Source organism: Balaenoptera physalus (assembly GCF_965194825.1).
Source record: "Balaenoptera physalus genome assembly, chromosome: 16".
In the NCBI taxonomy this organism is placed as follows: domain Eukaryota; kingdom Metazoa; phylum Chordata; class Mammalia; order Artiodactyla; family Balaenopteridae; genus Balaenoptera; species Balaenoptera physalus.
The window spans coordinates 75,335,888-75,356,360 of record NC_138898.1 but is presented as its reverse complement, the minus strand read 5'-3'; the positions used below and the strand labels follow the sequence as shown (position 1 = coordinate 75,356,360).

General features: G+C 46.8%; 2 protein-coding genes across 12 annotated transcripts in view; one reads left to right on the top strand and one right to left on the bottom strand.

Moving 5' to 3' along the window:
• KATNIP (katanin interacting protein) overlaps positions 1–11,077 on the bottom strand; it is a 199,440-nt gene extending 188,363 nt beyond the window's left edge. For 2 of the 4 annotated variants that reach the window (XM_082429311.1, XM_082429313.1), the window contains exon 1: positions 10,885–11,073. In XM_082429311.1, the coding sequence (XP_082285437.1) occupies positions 10,885–10,891 (7 nt within the window). In that variant the 5' untranslated portion in view covers positions 10,892–11,073. Of the gene's footprint in view, positions 1–10,884 lie in introns of all 4 variants that reach the window. The other 2 variants (XM_082429315.1, XM_082429312.1) reach the window with 2 other exon arrangements.
• A 45-nt stretch (positions 11,078–11,122) lies between these two features.
• The window catches only part of GTF3C1 (general transcription factor IIIC subunit 1), a 73,400-nt gene continuing 64,049 nt past the window's right edge, over positions 11,123–20,473 (top strand). For all 8 annotated transcript variants that reach the window (XR_014254672.1, XM_082429305.1, XM_082429303.1 and 5 more), the window contains exons 1-5: positions 11,123–11,393; positions 13,135–13,344; positions 16,087–16,263; positions 17,010–17,153; positions 18,850–18,946. Coding sequence is in view for 7 of the 8 variants with exons in the window: in XM_082429305.1 (XP_082285431.1) it covers positions 11,173–11,393; positions 13,135–13,344; positions 16,087–16,263; positions 17,010–17,153; positions 18,850–18,946 (849 nt within the window). In the remaining variant the exon portion in view is untranslated. The remainder of the gene's footprint in view (positions 11,394–13,134; positions 13,345–16,086; positions 16,264–17,009; positions 17,154–18,849; positions 18,947–20,473) is intronic.

The window sequence follows — 20,473 nt, the reverse complement described above, 5'->3', positions numbered from 1 at the left end:
AAGGTGTTGAGGCAAGGGATATGACTTTATAAGGAAAGCAAGCAGACCAAGAAAATGGCAGACTAATGTCTCAAAATAACCACCTTATGGGGTCTGGATGCCAGTTTCTTTTATAGAATCAGAGAGGGAAGTAAAGTAAAAAGGCATAGTGGAGAGGGAGAGGTGGTGAGGAAGTAAAGTAAAAAGGGCCATCAGCCTTGCAAAACGTCTCCTGGAATGGCCAGCCTTGGTGAGGGGACGTGTTAATTTCAGCCATTTACAGGTGGGCAGGGTCAGATTGTCTCCCTGTGAGCTGAACAAAGGCACTTCAGTTCAACATTCAGGCAGAGGGGCAGGGTTCCCTGAGTCAGGCCATTATGTATGATTATAATAACAAAAGCAATGAAAAGCAAAGGTTAAAGTCAAAGAAACAGATCCAACATGGAGTCCGATTTAGCTCTTCCCAGTTACATTCTATTAATCTCCGTTTTACAATTTAAGAGTCTAGGTACTGAGATGAAGTAACTAACGCCCCTCCCCCAGCCGGGATCACGTGTCTGGGAAGAGGAGTCGCCAGAAATCGAAGCCCTTTTGACTAAAACTCCACGAGCTCTGCTCCTTCCACTCCTTTCCAGGATGAGGAAGCCTCAGGTGAGCATCAACATGAAGAGAGGGAGAGGAGAGTCTAAACTCTTGGCCCTGGTTTTCACAGTTCCACTCTGCAGGCTTAAAATGAAATCTCCGTCCCAGTGGAGGCAGGAGGCAGAACTTCTGCCGCGCAGGCTCATTACGAGAAAGGCTTTGCGGTGTGGGTAGGGGCGCCGGACTGAAAGCGATCTGAGCCTTGTTCACCTACTCTTGGGCTGCCCATCGGGGGCTCTTAACTACACCCCGTGCCTCGGCCTCCACATCTGATACATGACAGTGATCAGACTACATCCAAAGTCACTCGCTGGCCGAACCTAGCCCATATACATTTGTCTGGTCTCCAAACTTAAAAAAGATTTTTTTTTTTTTTTCAGCCAACATTTAAAGCTTGGGAGATGTCACATTTAAAAATCCTGAGTTCTGGATTCTTTTGAAAAACTGAAAAATCTGCCAACACAGGACCTGCGTTCCTGTCTGGCAGCCATTGTCAGGAGCTGAGGGCAATGCCCACCAGATGGCATGGTGCCCTCCCATCCCTCCCCGTTCCCCAGTTGTCTCCCTACCACAGAGGTCAAGTCCAAGTTGCCGTTTATCAGCAGGTCTGAGAGGTTTTTCCCTACAGTAAAGATGCAAGTGAAGGTTCACGTGTCCACGTCTCCAGCAAGAGTGAATCATCATCATTATCAAAAGTACTTAAAACGTGTACTTCTCAAGTGCCAACCCCTGATCTAAGGGCTTGGCAGCTACTAATGTATTTAATTCTCACAACAACCCTAGGAGGTGAATACATTTATTATCTCTATTGTATAGATGACAGAGAGATGGAGGAAGACACGCGCTTCAAGATATTAGTAGAGGGACTTCCCTGGTGGCACAGTGGTTAAGAATCCGCCTGCCAATGCAGGGGACATGGGTTCGATCCCTGGTCCGGGAAGACCCCACATGCCACGGAGCAACTAAGCCCGTGCACCACCACTACTGAGCCTGCATGCTGCAACTACTGAAGCCCATGCGCCCTAGAGCCCGTACTCTGCAACAAGAGAAGCCACCACAATGAGAAGCCCGCGCAACGCAATGAAGAGTAACCCCCGCTCGCCGCAACTAGAGAAAGCCCGCACCCAACAACGAAGATCCGACACAGCCAAAAATAAATTAATTAATTAATTAAAAAAAATTAGTAGACAACAGATTTCTTTAGGAAATTCCCAGATATGCAAAGTGTATTTAGGTGTTGAAAAAACCCGACGCAAATCAGCATAAGGAAATAAACCCTGGCCACTGCCGCCATTATATTACCTGCCTGGTCCCTGCAGGCTTCTAAACTTACGACCTCTCTACAGGATCCTCAGTGTTCTGAGATATATCAGCATTCCCCAAATGGGATCCTGGACTAGATCTGTCAAGTGCCTTCCAGCTCTAACCTTCTGTGATTTTATGTTGGTTCATACAATGTATCTAATTAGTTTGGGACCCTTTGGAGTGGAAACACACACACACAGTGCACTGCAAGTTCACTTAGAGTTTAGGAAAGTGTTGTAGTCCCTGCAGGGGACCTGTGCTTGGTGACTAGACATCTGTGACATTCCAACTTCCTGCCAGGTGCTGCATTCACCTGTAACTTTCCTATCCCCTAAGGACATAAGTCAGGGGCTGTGTCTGGAGAATCCATCAGCTAAGGTTGGTCAAGGTATAATAGCATCGGACTCCAAAATGAGTCGGGAGGTAGGGGTGACAGTGACTTTACTGGGATAGGGAATGGGGGAGCATAAGAATGCCAACTGAGGACTTCCCTGGTGGCGCAGTGGTTAAGAATCCGCCTGCCAATGCAGGGGACACGGGTTCGAGCCCTGGTCCGGGATGGTCCCACATGCCGCGGAGCAACTAAGCCCGTGCACCACAACTACTGAGCCTGTGCTCTGGAGCCTGCAAGCCACAACTACTGAGCCTGTGCACTGCAACTACTGAGCCCACGCGCCACAACTACTGAAGCCCATGCGCCTAGAGCCCACGCTCCGCAACAAGAGAAGGCATCACAATGAGAAGCCCGCGCACCACAACAAAGAGTAGCCCCTGCTTGCCGCAAATAGAGAAAGCCCGTGCACGGCAACGAAGACAACGCAGCCACAAATAAAAATAAATTAAATAAATTAAAAAAAAAAAAAAAAAAGAATGCCAACTGAAAAGTTGAGGAAGAACAAAATAAAACTAGAGGCTCTGGGGTACAGTAAAGGAAGCTAGGCTAGAGTGTATTATTAGGACTGCATTGAATTGCTGCAAAGGACAGAGTCTGGAGGAACCATACTTGTCCACCAGAGAAAGAGAAACCAGCTGAGGTCTCTGGAACTTGGCCTGGAGGCTTGTCTACAAGGGCCTTTTCTTTGCTTAATGGAGACCAGCCAGCAATTCACTAAGGAACAAATGGATTCATCTCTTTCCTGGATACAATGTCAACCCAGCAAACACTCATGGGCATCTCCCTGTGCCAGTCCTTGGGCCAAGTGTTGGGCATGCAAAGGAACAAGAATGGGTCTCTACCCACAGAGAAGGAGAAAGGCATGGAGCCCAGTACCTGTGATACAGCACCATGCCTGAGAGGCCACAGGATTCCACCACGTGGGAGGAATTAAGACTGCAGGTGACGTTACTCACTGTAATCTACAGTGTGAAAGTGACATGAAAGAAGGGCACAGTGGGCAGGGAGCACAGCAAAGGCAAGGCAGGGAGGTGGGAAAGGATACGGGGTGCTCAAGAGACGGCCAGCTTTCTGAGGTGGCTTGGCTAGGGGCTGAAATCACAGATGCCTGTAGGGTCAGGCCAATATTCTCAATGCAAGAAGTAAACACTTGATGACTGGCACCACCAGCCAGAAGACTGAGTCAAACTGTTATCACATGCCCAAGGTCAAGGGGGTGGCCACTGGGGCTGTGTAGGAAGGCAGGTCTACACAGCCCCAGGGCTAAAGCTCCCTTTTATCAAGAGACTGAAATGTCCAGGTTTTTATGGGAAATCATTATATTTAAATGTGGGAAAACACATCTATGGACCCAGTTCAGCCCAGTATAAAACCTCTGGGCATGAGTGGCTGGGTGAGTGTCTAAAGATGAAGAGGGAGACCAACCGAGGGATAGGGGAAAGGAGGGGGGGACTGCTTCCCCAGGGAAATTCTCCGATTAAAGGTGCTATGTCCACAGGGCAACTGTTAAGGTTACAAGGGTCAGGCTGTTCAAAACCCCATGGGGTGGACTTCCCTGGTGGTCCAGTGGTTAAGACTTTGCCTCCCAATGCAGGGGGTGAGGTTCCATCCCTGTTTGGGGAGCTAAGATCCCACATGCCTAGCAGCCAAAAAACCAAAACATGAAAGAGAAGCAATATTGTAACAAATTCAATAAAGACTTTAAAAATAGTCCACATGAAAAAAATCTTAAAAAAACAAAACAAAACCCATGGGGCACCAGTAGTCAGTCCAGTGGTATTAACGGATGCTTTCTTATTCCTACATAAAGTGCTCTGTGAACAGCTCCAAGCTCCTCCTTCCAACCAACCATGTTGCTCCTCGTAAGCCCCCTCCTACGTGGACACAGAGGAGCAGCTACAGGGTCAGATCCAGGAGGGAGCCAAGAAAGTAGTCGAGGACAGTGTCTTTTAAACCAGCCTAACGGGCAAGCCTCACCCGCAGACTCACTCCCCAGGTGTGAGAACCTAGCCACACACTGGCAGGGACAGGGCTGGGCTGGGTCTTTGATGACACACTAGAGTGTAGACTTTATTCAGCTGAGTCCTGGTTCTGCCACCAACTAGCTGTGTGGTGTAAAAGGAGCACAATTACAGCATCGTATTGAGCTGTCTGAAGGACCAAACTGGGTCTTCTACAGCAGAAGTTGGCAAACTTCTCCTGTGAAGGGCCAGACAGTAAATATTTTTGGCTTTGGGGGCCATCTGTTCCCTGTCACAATGAGTCAGCTCTGCCACTGAAACATGAAAACAGCCATAGACTGTTGGTGTGCATTTGTATGCAAATAGGTGTGGCTGTGTTCCAATAAAACTTTATTTACAAAAGCCAGCAGTGGACCAGAGTGCTTTGGGTGTGGGGAAGACCTTTACAAATGTTATCTTCCGGGGACCCCCATGTTGGACTATAGTTATCTGTTTATGTCTGGCTTTCTCACTCGACTATGAAGTTCTTCAGGGAAGAGAATATATCCTCCCCCACTTTTTTTTTTTCCAGATTAAAACTAAAAGAGGGGCTTCCCTGGTGGCACAGTGGTTGAGAATCTGCCTGCCAATGCAGGGGACACGGGTTCGAGCTCTGGTCGGGGAAGATTCCACATGCCGTGGAGCGACTAGGCCCGTGAGCCACAGTTGCTGAGCCTGCACGTCTGGAGCCTGTGCTCCGCAACAAGAGAGGCCACGATAGTGAGAGGCCCACGCACCGCGATGAAGAGTGGCCCCCACTTGCCGCAACTAGAGAAAGCCCTCGCACAGAAACGAAGACCCAACACAGCCATAAATAAATAAATAAATAAATAAATAAATAAATAAATAAACTACACTTCTTTAAAAAAAAACAACAACTAAAAGAACAAGTAAAGCACAGTATGGCACACAATGAAGTACGTAGAGGTTTTCAAAATTGTCCCAGTTAATACTAGAGCAGGACTGTAACTTCAAATGCCTACAGAGGGGACTTCCCTGGTGGTCCAGTGGCTAAGACTCCACGCTCCCAACACAGAGGGCCTGGGTTCGATTCCTGGTCAGGGCACTAGATCCTACAGGCCACAACTAAGAGTTTGCATGCCACAACTGAAGATCCCCGCATGCAACAACGAAGATCCCGCATGCCGCAACTAAACCCGGCACAGCCAGATAGATAGATAGATAGATAAATAAATATTAGAAAAAAAAAGGCTACAGGGTCCCAGGCAGGTACCAGAGGCAATGAGGGAAGCCAGGCAGGTACCAGAGGCAATGAAGGAAGCCAGCCAGGTAAAGGTTGTGATGGATTGGAAAGGGCACCTCCTTTCTAGGGGGCAGTCTCCACTTAGCTCCAGCTGAGGGAACTCTTGCCATGCAGAATTCCAATTCAGTGTTAACTTTATTGTTTTTTATTGAGATTGATAAATCGACTTTACTGATATTTTAAAGAAAACACCATAATCAGAGATTTATGAGAAATCTCCCAATTTTTCAATGTTGACAACTAATTCAAAAATTAAAAAACATTATGGGCCAAATAAATATGCCTGTGGGCTGACTCAGCCCAAGACTCTCAGTGTGCAACCTCTGATACAAAGACTTCATTTTTAAATTTGCTACATTTCTATTTTTTAGGGTTAAAAAATTTTAACTTACATGCTTTTGAAAAATCAACTTTAAAGAAAATTTGGAGAAGACTACAGTAAACTCCCATCTACTCTTCACCTGGATTCAATCAAATTCATCTTGATATCTCTGGATCCCAGCACACAGAAGGAGCTGAATGTGGTAACTGAAGGAATGCCCCCAAGAAAAATAAGCAAAACAGAGTGTGCCAAGTTCCTGCGAGCTAAAACGACAGGATGGAATGAATGCTGAGGAACAGCAAGGGAAAAGAAATCAATCAGATAAAAGGATGGAAGCAAAGGAGGAAGAACCAACACAGAGACTACATGGACCACATGTTTATTTTGCCTGCTGAATGCTTTCTATGTTTTATTTTATTGTTATTTTTTTTGCTTGGTTTATTTTAAGTAGGAAGAGAAACAGACAAATCACCAGGAGCCCAGGTAAACACCACACAAGAACAGAAAAGATCAGACACGGTGACTGGACTTTCAGCAAAACCTAAGTAATTCAACCGTCACCCATTTTGCAGTTTGGGATTATTTAGACAAGCTAGGCTAAATTTCATCTTGGCATTATTAATTCTTTGAGAAAGTCTGCTAGGCAAATGAACAGTATAAACAGGGGAGACGTCGAATACTTGCTCTGTGGGGAACCAAAGCAAATGCCTAGCTTCACAATCCTTTCTAATTATCTCCATGTGCTGAACTTTTGTCTAATTATTATGTTCCTGGAAAGCTGAGTAGAATTTTTTTTTTCTCGGCCATCTCATATTTTAAAAGCAATGGGGGAAATTTGACTTTGACATAAAGGTGAACTTTTACCTAGGCAGGAGACTCACACATTGCCAATTTACTTTCATGTAAATAAACCATGTCAAACACTGGGTTTTCTTTTAAACAAAGAGCGAGCTAATTACAAAGATTATTATTTGTTAGAGAGCTTCACCATATTCCCTCCTTCCTCTTCTGTCAGCAATGCGGAAGATGTCTGCACATTGGCAGGTAATGACAGCATCAGCTACCACACAGGTGTGCTTTTTATACGCCAGACTTGGTGTTAAGTGCGTTCATGCATAGTCTCATTGAATTCACAATAATAGATTCACCAACGGACGGGCACACAAAACGAGGTAAGCTTCATCATCATCTCCACTTTATTGACAGGAAAACTGAGGCTCAGAGAGGTCAGAGTACACCGCTGGGATTCAAATCCAGGGCTATTTGGTCTGCAAAACCTATGAGTATTACACCACGCTGCATCGCAGAGCCAGATAGAACCTGCCGAAAGTCAAACCCAATGGGCCAGAAAAAATGCTGTGAAAAGCTATGCTGACTGGGACAGGAAGAATAAACCAAACTACAATCCAGTTTGGGGATACTTAGCAGACATTTAAGCTTTTGTGGGTTTAGGAAGTAAACATCTTTCTAACAAGGCTGGACTTGGCTTATCTATCTAGTTGGCTAGAATCAAAATTCATCACGGTATGCCTCATGTTACCCAATAGATATATGCCTGGAAAATTGTGCAGAGATCAAAGTTTTAAAAATTGCAAAGGAAAAAGGGATCCTTTGAATGCTAAACCTAATCTTAGGGCAAACACTTTCTTAGAATAAATTTTTCCTTTTTGTAACCAATCTGAAAATGGACAAGTTCCTCCACTGGGCCATAATAATGCTCAGGAGCACTGAGATGATAACAGAACTGACTGAATAGACTTCTTGAAAATGGTCTACAGCAATGTTTCTCAAAGTGTGTTCCACAGATCCTGGGAGGAAGAGGGGTTCCCAAGGACAAGTATTATCTTCATGATAATTCTAAGACTTTTTCACTGTGTTGGTATTTGCCCTGATGATGCAAAACCAACAGTAGGTAAAACTGCTGATAGCTTGAGTGGCTACAGGGCAGTGTCACCAAACTGTATCAGTAGTCATTATACTCTTTAGTGCCATGTGCTGACGATAAAACAAACAAAAAAACATTTTCACTTAAGAATGTCCTGATGAAACAGTAAAAATTAATTTTATTAAACCTGAACCCATGAGAACACATCTTTTAAATATTCTGTGTGAAAAAATGCAAAGTACACATAAAGCACTTCTGCTATAAGCCAAAGTACAACAGTTGATCCTAGAAAACACTTGTGTGTTTAAGTTGCCAGCTGAAGTAGCCACATATTGTATCAAATGTCATGTTTACTTGAATGAACAACTAGTAGACAAACTATAGTTATTCAGACTTGAGTATCTGGCAGACATTTTCTTAAATACAAAAGTGAGCATGTCACTTCAAGGAAACAAGTGATGGTATTTGTTGCCAATGATAAAATTCAAGCTTTCAAGTGAAAACAAGTAGGAAACTTGTTTCCAGTACTTCGAGTTTAATAGCTTCCCAATACGTAAACTTTTTTTTAAAAAAGGGATACTAAGGAATGTGATTTTTTGATATTGTGTAATGACATGCCATTTAATATTGTATTTCCAATGTCAACATTTAGAAGATCTGCATAACTCAGTGAACTTTCCAAATGACCAGTGCCTAATGTTACGGACTCATACATGGGTAAACTATGCAATCAAAGGGCAAGATAGACCAATGGGCTTTAATGTAACAGAGTACAAACAAAAGTTCACCAATATGGTTTCAGATGCCACATTGTGACTAACCTTTGAGAAATTACCACTTGCTAAGTTTCGGAATACTATCAAAGAAGAATGTTTACAGCTATCTGAAAAGACAATTAGAATACTCCCTGTCCCAAAAAAAATGTCTGTGTGAGGCCCCATTTTCTTCAAATATATCAGCCAAAATAACAACACAACAGTTTGGTTGCTGAAGCAGAAACGAGTCTAGCTATTTCCTATTAAACCAGATATTAAAGAGATTTAATCATTGTAAAGCAATTATACTCCAATAAAGATGTTAAAAAATAAAAAATTAAAAAATTTTTAAAAATTAAAAAAAAAAAAGAGATTTAGGAAACTCTAAAACAATATCATGCTTCTTACTAACCTTTCTGGTGGGAAATATAGCCACTTTTCAATAAAAAATATTATTTATGTTCAGAAGTAATGCATTTATTATTGCTTTTAAATGAGTTGATAAATGACAAATGTCTTAAGATTTTCTTGGCTTTGATTTCTGATATGGTAAATATCATAGATACAATACACACAAAGCTCTCTTGAGGTAAGAGCATAAAGGCATCCTGAGACCAGAAAGATTTGAGTACTGTTGTTCTATAGCAACATTACATTGACCTTTCCACTGGGCAAACGAGTGAATGACATTTTATACTACCTCTGAAGTACAAAGGGCAAAGATGTCTTTTAAGCACATAACAGATTGTTCAATTAAAATTTTTTTCCACACTGTGTTAAGCAGATATCACAAAGGAACAACATTTCCCAGAAGTTAGGGACAGTGGTATAATGAGAAAAATTATGTGGATTCTGGCCAACTCTTCCCATTTATAAAATGAGATATCAGGGGAGCCTATTTTTAGAATCATAGAATTCTATGATTCTTATTGGGGATCCCTAAATGATGACCCACAGGCTGCATCTGGCCTTCAGACTGATTGGCCATTGTGGCATTTTGAGAAGCACCCCAGGAAACTCATTGGTTGGAGCTGAGTGAGAAGCTTCCCTTTCAGAAAAGAAATTGACTTTTAATCAGAAAAGAAATTGACTTTTAATCACAGCCCAATCCAGCCCACCAGACTTGCCCTTGCAAATATCTGCATTTGCAACTTCTGGAATGAAGGGCTTCTAAAATGCCTTTCAAATCTCAGACTCCCTAATTCAGTTCTAGAGACAGTGTCCGGGTTCCTTACTCGCTCTGCCACTTGATGACTTTGATTTGGGGCAAGATACTTCACTTCTCTGAGCCTCAGTGTTCTCATTTGTAAAATGGGATAACACTGACCTCAAAAGACTGTTACGAAGCTTACCGAGTTGCTTGACAACATTTAGAGTTCCTGGCACTGAACAGTATCCTTAACATCAAAGCACAGAAAGAGAGTCTCCCCCTCATCCCCCTTACCAAGTCCCATTTCCCAGTAGCTGATGACTGCATTCCCCACGATGATGCTTACTTCCAAACCAACTCCCGTATTCCACAGTTCCACGCCCCAGGAAACACAAGAACGCCCCCCCCCCGGACCTCTATTTGTCTTTCTCACCCTAAACCCTGATAAATGGAATATTGCCTGCCATATCAGTAAACAAAGGATGTCACAGGCATCAGCAATTGCAGCCCTCGAACAGGAGCCAGTGAGCCCTGAGGGAACTCAGGAAGAAAAAGAATACCTGCCATTTAGCAGCCATCAGACTGCAGCCACTCCCTACATACTGAACCCAAATAGCTGAGGTGCATATCAAAGGAATGATTTCAGTGAGCCCAGACTCTAGTATCTTCCCATACCTAGAAAAGCGCTAAATTCCTTAACTTGGGATGTCTGGTTTTCTTTAATTAACAATAATCTTTTGACGTTCAGACTACCTGCCCTTTGTTGCAAAACTCCTATATATCCGGGCTTCCCCCACTTGCCTCCTCTGAGCAGTTCTCTCAGGATTACTTGAGATGCTGCCTAGCGGGGTTGAAGTTCTAAAAACTCCCACCAAATGAAACATAACTCTCAACTTTTAGGTTGTGAATAATTTTTCAGTCGACAACCTTTTCTCTGATGCCCTGGCCAGTACGGCGTTCCAACATAACCACAGGCAGCATAGTGACCAAATCACTGACCACTCCCCCCAGCCTCCTCTTCCCATCCCGGACCACTAAGGCTCCCTTTCCCTCAGACGGAGACCACCTTGGGTCAGGCAGTGGTGGTCCAGGGGTCTGTGGCCTAGGGCTCTGCCCGGGGCGGGGGGGCCCTCATGAGGGATGGGAGAGTAACTGCCCGACCTCCCGGGGGGGCCCATGGACACTCACCGTCCATCCCTAGAGGCGGCGGTTCCGGGTGCTCGAACCGGAAGCGGCCTCTACACTGTTTGCAGTTCCCCTGGTTACTGCGGGGTTCCGGACCAATGGCAATGGAGTTCCACGGAATGAACCCTCCCCCAAAGGGAGTGACAGCACGACCATGCTCTGGAACTCCTCCTCCGGTCCCCGGATCCGCCCCGCCTCCCTGGCTGCCGGTCGTTGTGCGCAGGCGCTCTGGAGCAGGGCCCTTGGCGGTGTGGTGCGCAGGCGCCCCGGGTGCTGCCAACTGAAGTAGCAATGGACGCGTTGGAGTCGTTGTTGGACGAGGTGGCCCTGGAGGGGCTTGATGGCTTGTGTCTTCCCGCGCTTTGGAGCCGTCTGGAGACGCGAGTGCCGCCCTTCCCGCTGCCTCTGGAACCCTACACGCAGGAGTTTCTGTGGCGGGCCCTTGCTACGCACCCGGGCATCAGCTTCTACGAGGAGCCTCGGGAGAGACCGGATCTCCAGCTCCAAGACCGGTCAGCGGCCTGGCTCTGCGGGCGGGCGGGGGCAGAGAGCCGGGTCTGATGGAGCTGCGAGGGGGCCAGGTTCTTACGGGAGGGGAGAAAAAGGAGTGGAGCGGAAGAAAGACCCGGAGTTTGATGGAGGCGCAGAGAAAGGCTGATTTGGGGTCCCTCAGGCCTGGCAGGACCCAGGCGTCTGATGGAGTTGGGGGGGGGTCATCTGGTGATGTTCCATTATGTTTGTGTGTGTTTGGGGTGGTGGTGAGCAGGACTGGGAGGATATTCTTTGGGTTTCAAAGAGTATTTCCTCTGAAATGGAGCTTAGGATTGGAGCAGGAAGGCTGTTCAGATCAAGACTGGAGACAGTTGAGTTCCACAGAACAGAGCATTCATTCAGTGCTGGATTAGAGAGCCTAAGGCAACTAGAGATCTTCACGACGGCAAGCTTAGCAACAACAAGAACAATAATAATAGCTAACATTTATTTAGTGCTCGTTATGGCCTCGTACTATTCTACGATCTTGTTCCTGGAGTTTCAGGAGACTGAACCCACTTCATTCTCACAGTGACACTATGAGGAAGGTTCTCTTATCTTCCCCCATTTTTTTTTTTTTTGGCTGTGTCACGGGGCTTGCGGGATCTCAGTTCCCCATTCAGCACCAAGTCCTCACCACTGGACTGCCAGGGAATTCCCAGTTATCTTCCCCATTTTGCAGAGAAGGAAACTGAGTGATAGAGAGAGATTAAGTAACCCGTCCAAAGTTATGGATATTGTAAGTGACTGAGTATTGACTCAACCCAGGCCGTCTGTCTCCCAAGTCTGTGCTCTTAAGCCATATTGTGAGGGTCGGGAGAGGTTCCCAGAGGTAATACTGTCTAAAACAAGACTTAAAGGTTGGATTTAGGTAGCCAGTTGGCAGAGTATTCCAAAGGAAGAGAAGTACGTTAAGTTTGGTTGAAGTGTAGAACTGGAGATAGTGAATGAGGAATGATAGTTGACATTTACATATATGCTTATTGTAAGCAGGAACTGTTCTAAGATCCTTACGTATAGCAAGTTATTTAATTTTTGCAACAACTTTAGGAGCTGGATATTCTTATCCCCATTTTCCTGAAGAGAAAATTGAGACGCAGAGAGGGTCATCAACCCAGAATCTGAACCCAGACTGGGAGAAAGTGGTACCAAGGAGGGGAAGGAGGGACTTTATTGGAGGTGGGGAGTGGCAGTCATAACTTTAGTTTTGATCTCATCAAATCTGAGGCATAGACAGCTGAAGGCAGGATTAGTGTTTGGGGGAAAAACAGGACCGAGGATTTGATGGTGAGAATTGTTAACATGCAAGTGATAATTGAAACCATAAAAATGGATGGAAGTACGTGAGGGATAACTAAAGAGATGTGGGAAGGTAACATCTTAAAGTAGGGAAGCCTTGAGTCCTTAAGTCCAAACTTGATGGTTTGGAGACCAGGCACTGGATTGGGGGGAAAACAAAAGGCCATGACATGGGCCAGGAAGGTGGTTCTGGTTTCAGCATTCAGCGTCCAGGGTGGATTCAGAGGCTCCTAGAAAAGTCTCTTGTCTGGGATAGAGAGGCAGGGACGCTGCTTGTTAAGATGACCTTCGTTTGGAAGGCGGGTGCGACGAGGTAATCGCACTCTCTCTCTCCGACCTCTGCCAGAGGTTGTCGGAAGAACACGCCAAACGTGTCATTTCTGAGGCTGAGCTGTGGTTTGATATCTGTGATCTCCCCCTTAGGTATGAAGAAATTGATTTGGAAACTGGCATTTTGGAGTCCAGGAGGGACCCGGTCCCTTTGGAGGATGTCTACCCCATTCATATGATCTTGGAGAATAAAGACGGCATCCAGGGCTCATGCCAGTACTTTAAGGAGAGGAAAAACATTACCAGTGACATCAGGACCAAGATGTTACAGCCCCGCTGTACGATGGTGGAAGCCTTTGGCAGGTAACTGATTTGCATCATGGGAAACTTGTGGGCATCATCCTGCTTTAAGTTGGGGGTGTGGTCAGAACGCCACAACGGGCATGCCGCCCTCGTGCCCATCAGAGTGCGTCGGCCCTGCCCCAAGCCAGTCCTCGGCCTTTACCACTCCCCTCCTCTTGGGGCTAGTTTTGCTGGGGACGGGGGTGGGGCGCTGCCTTTCTCTTCCCTTTGTGTCCACAGGCCTGGCCCCTTTGGGCAGGACAGGCAGGTGTCATTTGGATTGGTGCCTTTCGCTCTCTTGTCCAGGCTGCATCCTCTGCTGCCCAGCCGTACTTTTGTGAGTCTTCAGTCAGGGTCCCAATTTCCCAGACTGCCTCAAGCCCCTCGCCCCATCCCCACCTCCCTTCCTACTTGACGGAACAGGGAGAAGCTTCCAGTGTGAACTCTCCTAGTTGCCACCTTCTTCCTCAGCTTGCAGACTTGCCCGTATTTCCCTCCCCCTCCCTCACCTCAGGGGAGACGGGAAACCGGGCCCTGCCTCGGGCGGTCATCTGGATGCTTCTGTTCCTCCGTTTCTCCCCTCTACCTCGTGCTCTTTCCTACCTCTGTCAGCTAGCTCCTCTTTCTCCTTTATTTTCAGCTTTTGCCTGTTGACCAGTACTTTCTCGTCAGCCCATTACCATGGCTCGTTCATCTTAAAACAAGACCCCTTGGCCTTGGATCCCCTGTAGCTGTGATTCTGTTGCTGCAGCCATGCTTCTTGGAAGAAACAGCTATACTCACTCCTTCTCCCTCTTGACCTCCCCTCCCCTCCTCTGGCTCTGGAGCTTTGCAGCTTCTGCTTCCTGACCCTCCCCCACCCAGCTTCCTGCTAGCTCAGGAAGAGCCCTCCCTGGTGACCGCACACAGGCTCTCTTCGCACACGTAGGCCTGAATGGGGGCTCCTCGTACATGTCATTTCATGACCTTGACACACAGTTATCGAATCCCAGAGTAAGTGTTCCTTTTCTTGTCTTTCTCTTCAGTAGACTCTGAGCTCCGTGAAGGCAGATGCCATTTTTATTTATCTTGGCATCTCCGGTACTTTGCGTGGCGCTTAATCAGTGTTGGATAACCTATGTGATGACCAGGGTCAGCAAATTGGGCCTCGGGCAGGAGTCCTAGAGTCAGCTACTGGGAGATGTTGGAGTTCTGATAGGACAGGGGAGTAAACCACCCTGAACACATTCTTAAAGCAGCAAATCAGCTCCCCTGTTTTCAAACTTTTCTCAACTGACCTCTTCCAATTTAACTCAATGAGCCTGTTTCGAGACAGAGAACACAGGTCCTAAGTTTGTGACACGCAGACACAGAAAAGTAGACTTTCTGTCCGTCACGTGTATGCACAGCCTTACATTCTTTTTGAAGATGGACCATACAGAGCCTGTGACTATGCGGAAGACTATGGGTCACAGGCAATGTGAAGGAAGCTGCAGTTAAAGGAAACCGTTGACAACCTCCTCTTTTTCCTTTTTGCCTGTTCAGTGGGAGCAATGAAGTCATGTGGTATTGGGCGGCAAGGGGGGCAAGAGGAGGAACTGTCAGACTGAGCGATGTGACTGAAGACAGGCCTTGCGATCAGGCATCTGTAAACCACAGGCTGGGGGCAGTAGATGGTGGCTCTAGGTGGGAGGGGTTGGGAGCCCGTGGGCTCTAATGTGGACCCTTGGTGACTCATTCCCCTGGGAGAGGGAGCTCCTCCAACTGGTGCGTCTCAATGCCAAGGAGTGAGTGGGGATGGCTTCTCTGCCAGCGCACCCTTGTGGGATCTCTGGCAGGGCTAGGACCTGAGACAATCTGCCCAAGATGGCCATTTAAGTCAGCAGGCAAGGCGCCAGGGTGGAGCCTCTATCTTCAGCGCCGTAGACTGTTCGACCTCAGCAGAGAAGTCAGTTTTCCCAGCTGCGACATCTCGAAGCACCTGGCTGGGAAGTGTTCTTGGCCTCTTTTTCAGGCATTATTTTTCACACACCGAGACAGTAGGAGGAACTAATGATTTGTCCCAAGTCTGGTCTCCAACAGGCTGCAGGTCCACTGATGACTTAGGGCACTGTTTTTGATTCTGAAGTTTGTTTTATCCATCCAGTTCAGGAGGCGAGTTTGTTCACTTATTAGATATTTACAGAGACCCTGCTGTGCACCAGAACCATTCTAGGCCCTGAGGATGTCTTGGGGACCCTGATGACAACCTGCCCCCTCTTACGGCGCTTATTGCAGAAATGTGTACCCAAAAAAGCGGCCATTTCTGAGAGTGCCAGGTGCTGTGAAGAGTCTGGAAATGGTCAGAGGCGGGGGATAGACTCGGGTTAAAATTTTCAGGAAGACCTGGGGTGTTGGTATCTGAGCAGTGGCCTGAATGATGAGAATCAGTGGCCTGAAGATGTGAGGGTAGAGCAGCTGGGCAGAGGACCAGCGGGGCTGTTGTGGATGCAGGGCAGGGCCGTGGGGGTGTGTAGGACGGGCCAGGCCCTGGTGGGGAGTCAGGGGTATGGCCTGAGGGCCCTGGACGGATGGGGAGGGCTCTGAGCAAGGAACTGGTGAGACTGGCTCTGTTCCCCCTGAATGCTCTGTGGTTCTAGGATGGAAACCTCCTTAACTGGGGGATTGTGAACCTCCAAGAAGAAGCAGGAAATGATAGTTCACTAAGGTTCTGCTTTTTTATATTTCGATATTCTTAAAAATCAATTACAGTTATTTCTTCCTGCGGTGGCTTCTGATTTGCAGGTGGGGGAAGAAACTGATCATCGTTGCCTCCCAAGACATGCGGTACCGGGCCTTGATCGGCTTGGAGGGTGACCCCGACTTGAAGCTCCCCGACTTCTCTTACTGCATTTTGGAGCGATTAGGCCGGTCCCGGTGGCAAGGGGAGCTCCAACGAGACCTCCACAGCACTGCTTTCAAGTGAGGGGATGCTTTGCTTCTCTGCTGTAAATGCTGGGGCTCCCTGATCATTGAGCCCTGCCACCTGGGCAGTCCCCACATCCATGGTGATTGGAAGCACGATGCTTTCTCATTGAAGAGACCCTGGAAAAAAAGACCAAAAAAAGGGGACTCCCTGGCAGTCCAGTGGTTTAGACTCTGCCTTTCCATTGCAGGGGGGCATGGGTTTGATCCCTGGTCTGGGGAACTAAGATCCTGCATGCCTCATGGTGCGGCTGAAAAAAGAAAAAAAAAAGAAAGAGAGAGACACCCTGGGGTGACCATAGAATTTATTGTCCAAACCAGACATTTTGAGAGTGGAAGGTGGAGATGACCAGAAGGGACGCCAAGGCAATGGGCATAAACTGAGACCACCTGGCGAGCCAGAATGCATGGCAACCCTGGTTATTGGCCGCTATATGATTAGAGACCCATGTCTGATCAGCTCCTTGCTAGTATAACCCTCACTGTCTCCCACGCCAGCCATCCTTTCCCACTCCGTTTCCCCTATCCTCTACCCCCATCTCCCCATCCACCTCTCTTGGGGGTCTGGGGTGTGCCTTAGGCTGAGGCACTGCTGTTCTTTCCAAGGCCATTGTCACATAGCAACTGTTCTCTTAGGTTGGCTGGATAGGAGGTGTGTGTCTCTGGTGTTCATGTCCTCCACACTGTGGGGTGAAAGCAACCAACAAAGCAAAATGACCACCTATTCTCTTCCTCTCCTCCAGGGTTGATGCTGGGAAGCTCCACTATCATAGGAAAATTTTGAACAAAAATGGGCTCATTACGATGCAGTCACATGTGATCCGATTACCCACCGGAGCCCAGCAGCACTCAATCCTCCTCCTCCTGAATCGGTTTCACATGGACAGGTACAGTGTGAGACACCAGAACGCTCCCTTACCTGTCTGCTCCCTTACCTCTGTCCTTCAGCCATGTGTATTATACCTTTAAAAATCCTAGAGGCCAAATCAGAATATGACTAGCTTTTAAAAAAAGATATTTACCACCTATTTTGGATTATGAGAATAAGTCTTGCTTATTTAGGAAATCTGGAAATCATATAGAAAAGAAGGGCAAAAAATACCTATCACCCCACAGCCCAGCAATAGGAACTATTAACATTTTGGTGAAATTTGGGAATGTAAAAATAAAAGTAAATAAGTCAGATTTGATTTGTTATGGTGACAGAGTTCTGTGGGTAGAAGAGAGAACAATGGACTAAGTCAAGATCTGTATTTAAGTCTTTGCTCCTGATTTGGGCACGATCACTTGATCTATCTGAACCACTGTTTCCTCTTCTGTAGAATGGCCATGACACAGTTTGGTACTAGTTCATATGCAGTGAATATCTGTGCCTTCATCTATTCTTTCATTCATTGAAAGGCAGTAAAAATGGAGAAGTGGGCGTCTCTGGATCCCATATATATGCCCTCCCTGCTGCTAAACCTGTGGGCAGTTAAAGCCAAGTTCACCTTCCCCAGCTGCATGACAATACCTTCCTCTCCGCCCCTCCTCCAACACCCCCCCACCCACACACAGCTGGGGAGCCCTTGGCTCCTTTAATAGCTTCCATTAGCTTGTAAGCATTTATTATGACATCCACTTCACAATAAAAATGCAAAGGAAGGGAAAGTCAGTCACGCCAGCGAAGTGAGAGGTAGAAACCAGGGCTACAGAATCAGAGAGGTGTCCTGATTACTGCAGAGGGCACTGTATTTCGAGGAAGAAGACCTGGGTTCGCATTTTGTGCCTGAATTTTAGAAAAGCTTAACTTATTTATGAAATAATTCCTATCCTTTCTTACCAAGTGATTTATAAGGAAATATGTTGGTGCTTCCTAAACTTTAAGGTATTGTCAACTCAAAAAATATTCACAATCTAAAAGTTGAGAGTTATGTTTTATTCGGTGGGAATTTTTAGGACTTCAAGCCCAGAGCAGGTAATCTGAACGTCAAAAGATAATTGTTAAAGAAAACCAAGTTAAGGAATTTAGCGCTTTTCTGTGTATGGCAAGGTGCGAGAGTCTGGGCTCACTGAAATCATTCCTTTGATATGCACCTCAGCTATTTGGGGCCAGTATCCTGTGTTTTCACATCCTGAGTTTCCTCAGGGCCCACCGTGGGGAGTGGCTGCAGTCTGATGGCTGCTAGATGGCAGGTATTCTTTCCTGAGTTTCCTCAGGGCTCACCGGCTCACCTTGGAGGGCTGCAATTGCTGATGACTGTGACATCCTTTGTTTACTGATATGGCAGGCAATATTCCATTTATCAGTATGATCAAAAGATGTAAGGCATTTTAAAGAATCATTTCATGACAGTTTTAGCCACAGAGGCTAGTCTGTACACTGCCACTAGTTCGTTGACCTTGGCCGTGAGACTGAACCACTCAGAGCCCCAGTCTTTCCAGCTGTAAAGGACAAGGAGTTGGGCTGGATGTTCTCTGAGACCTAAGACCACAAGGTTCTGTAGTTTGATATGTTGTCATTTAAATCTTGTCATCTTTAAAAAACAGGCAGTCTTTAGCAATAGGTGTGGAAAAAAATGAAGTGTTTTATGTTTCTCACAGGAGGAGCAAGTACGACATCCTTATGGAGAAGCTTTCGGCTGTGCTGACCACGCGGAGTAACCGGACAGAGACACTGGGAAAGCTGAGGGAGGAGCTGGTGAGCTGCCCCTGCCCGTGTGGGGAGCATTGTCAAGTGTAGATTTCAGTGCATTGCAGTTGAAAACCCTGTCGTGGACTTGACCATCCCTAGCTGTTACCGAGTCCAAGCTCGTTCTGCCCGCCGCACGACAGGCCAGTAAATCGGGAGACGAGGTGTTGAGGCAAGGGATAATGACTTTATTCGGAAAGTCGGCAGACCGAGAAGATGCGGACTAGGGTCCCCAAAAACCTTCCCATCCAGGTCTGGATGCCAGTTTTTTTTATAGAACAGAGCGGGGTAGGAGGTGAGGAAGTAAAGTAAAATGGCCATTAGTTTTGCCTGGCTTGGCCAGCATCCGGGAGGGGATATGTTAATTTCTTCTTCTCAGCAGCCTTTCACCGGTGGGCAGGGTCAGATTCTCTCCCTGTGAGCTGAACAAAGGCACTTTAGTTCAACTTTCAAGCAGAGGGGCAGGGTTCCCTGAGGCAGGTCATTATGTATGATTATAATAACAAAAGCAACGGAAAGCAAAGGTTAAAGTCAAACAGATCAACATGGAGTCAAAATTGGCTCTTCCCTGTTACATAGCCATGAAACCAGCAGAACTTTCCTTTGCTTTACAGAATGAAAAAGGGCTCAGTCTTTAATTTAAGTCCTTCCTGCTCTTGGGTGGCCTCCAGTTTTCCCGGGGATTTGCGCCAAGTCCTGCTATAAAAGTTCCTGTGGAATGGTGAATCTGGGCATTTACATTTACTTTCGTAATCAAGCTTGTAATTTTGTTCCCAGTGGTTTTATGCCGAAATAACAGAGTGACTACTGAGAAGGAGGAGAGACAACACAGGGAGAAAAGCAGTTATGGACCTGCTTCATCTTTGGGTCCAGGAACAGAGGCAGTGATGAAGTGAGAGTGGGAGGAAGAAAGCACAGGGGTGATGCCGCTTCCGGTCTGATTTGAGCCCTCTTCGGTAGAAGTTAGGAAAGAGCCAACACTGGAAACGGGAGGAAAGTAAAACTGCCCTGTAGGTTAAACAGTACGATTTGAAGTCAAGATTTGGGGTGATAGTAATTAGTCCCCAGAGGAGCATGGCTTGGAGTCTGGTTGTAGAGTCCAGGTAGATCCTTCTTGCTCCTCGCCTTGTGCTGCCCCCGGGGGGGCTCTGCTCTCTGATTTCACTGCGCTGAGGGAAGGGCTCTCTCCCTTCCTGCTAAACGCACTGTATGCCCAAGCCTCTTTAAAGCGGAGGTTATAAACCAAAGCTTGTGGGTCAGATTCGGCCTGCACATTGTTAAAAAGAACTTTGACCTAGCATCTTTTAAAAATTGAGATTTTGCCTCACAATCTAGGTTACCAGCTTCCCTTGAAATATCAGAGGCTCTGGCCAGCCTGGGCCCGTGGTCTCTTGTGATAGCAGTTATCTGGAGCTGGCTGTGTGCTGGCCGCCCACCCCAGGCCCCTTACCTCCTGTCAGCTCTCAGACGCCCAGGCAGTGCCATTTGTCACTCCATGAGCACTGCTGTTCAGGAGGAGAGAAATATTTCTCAGTG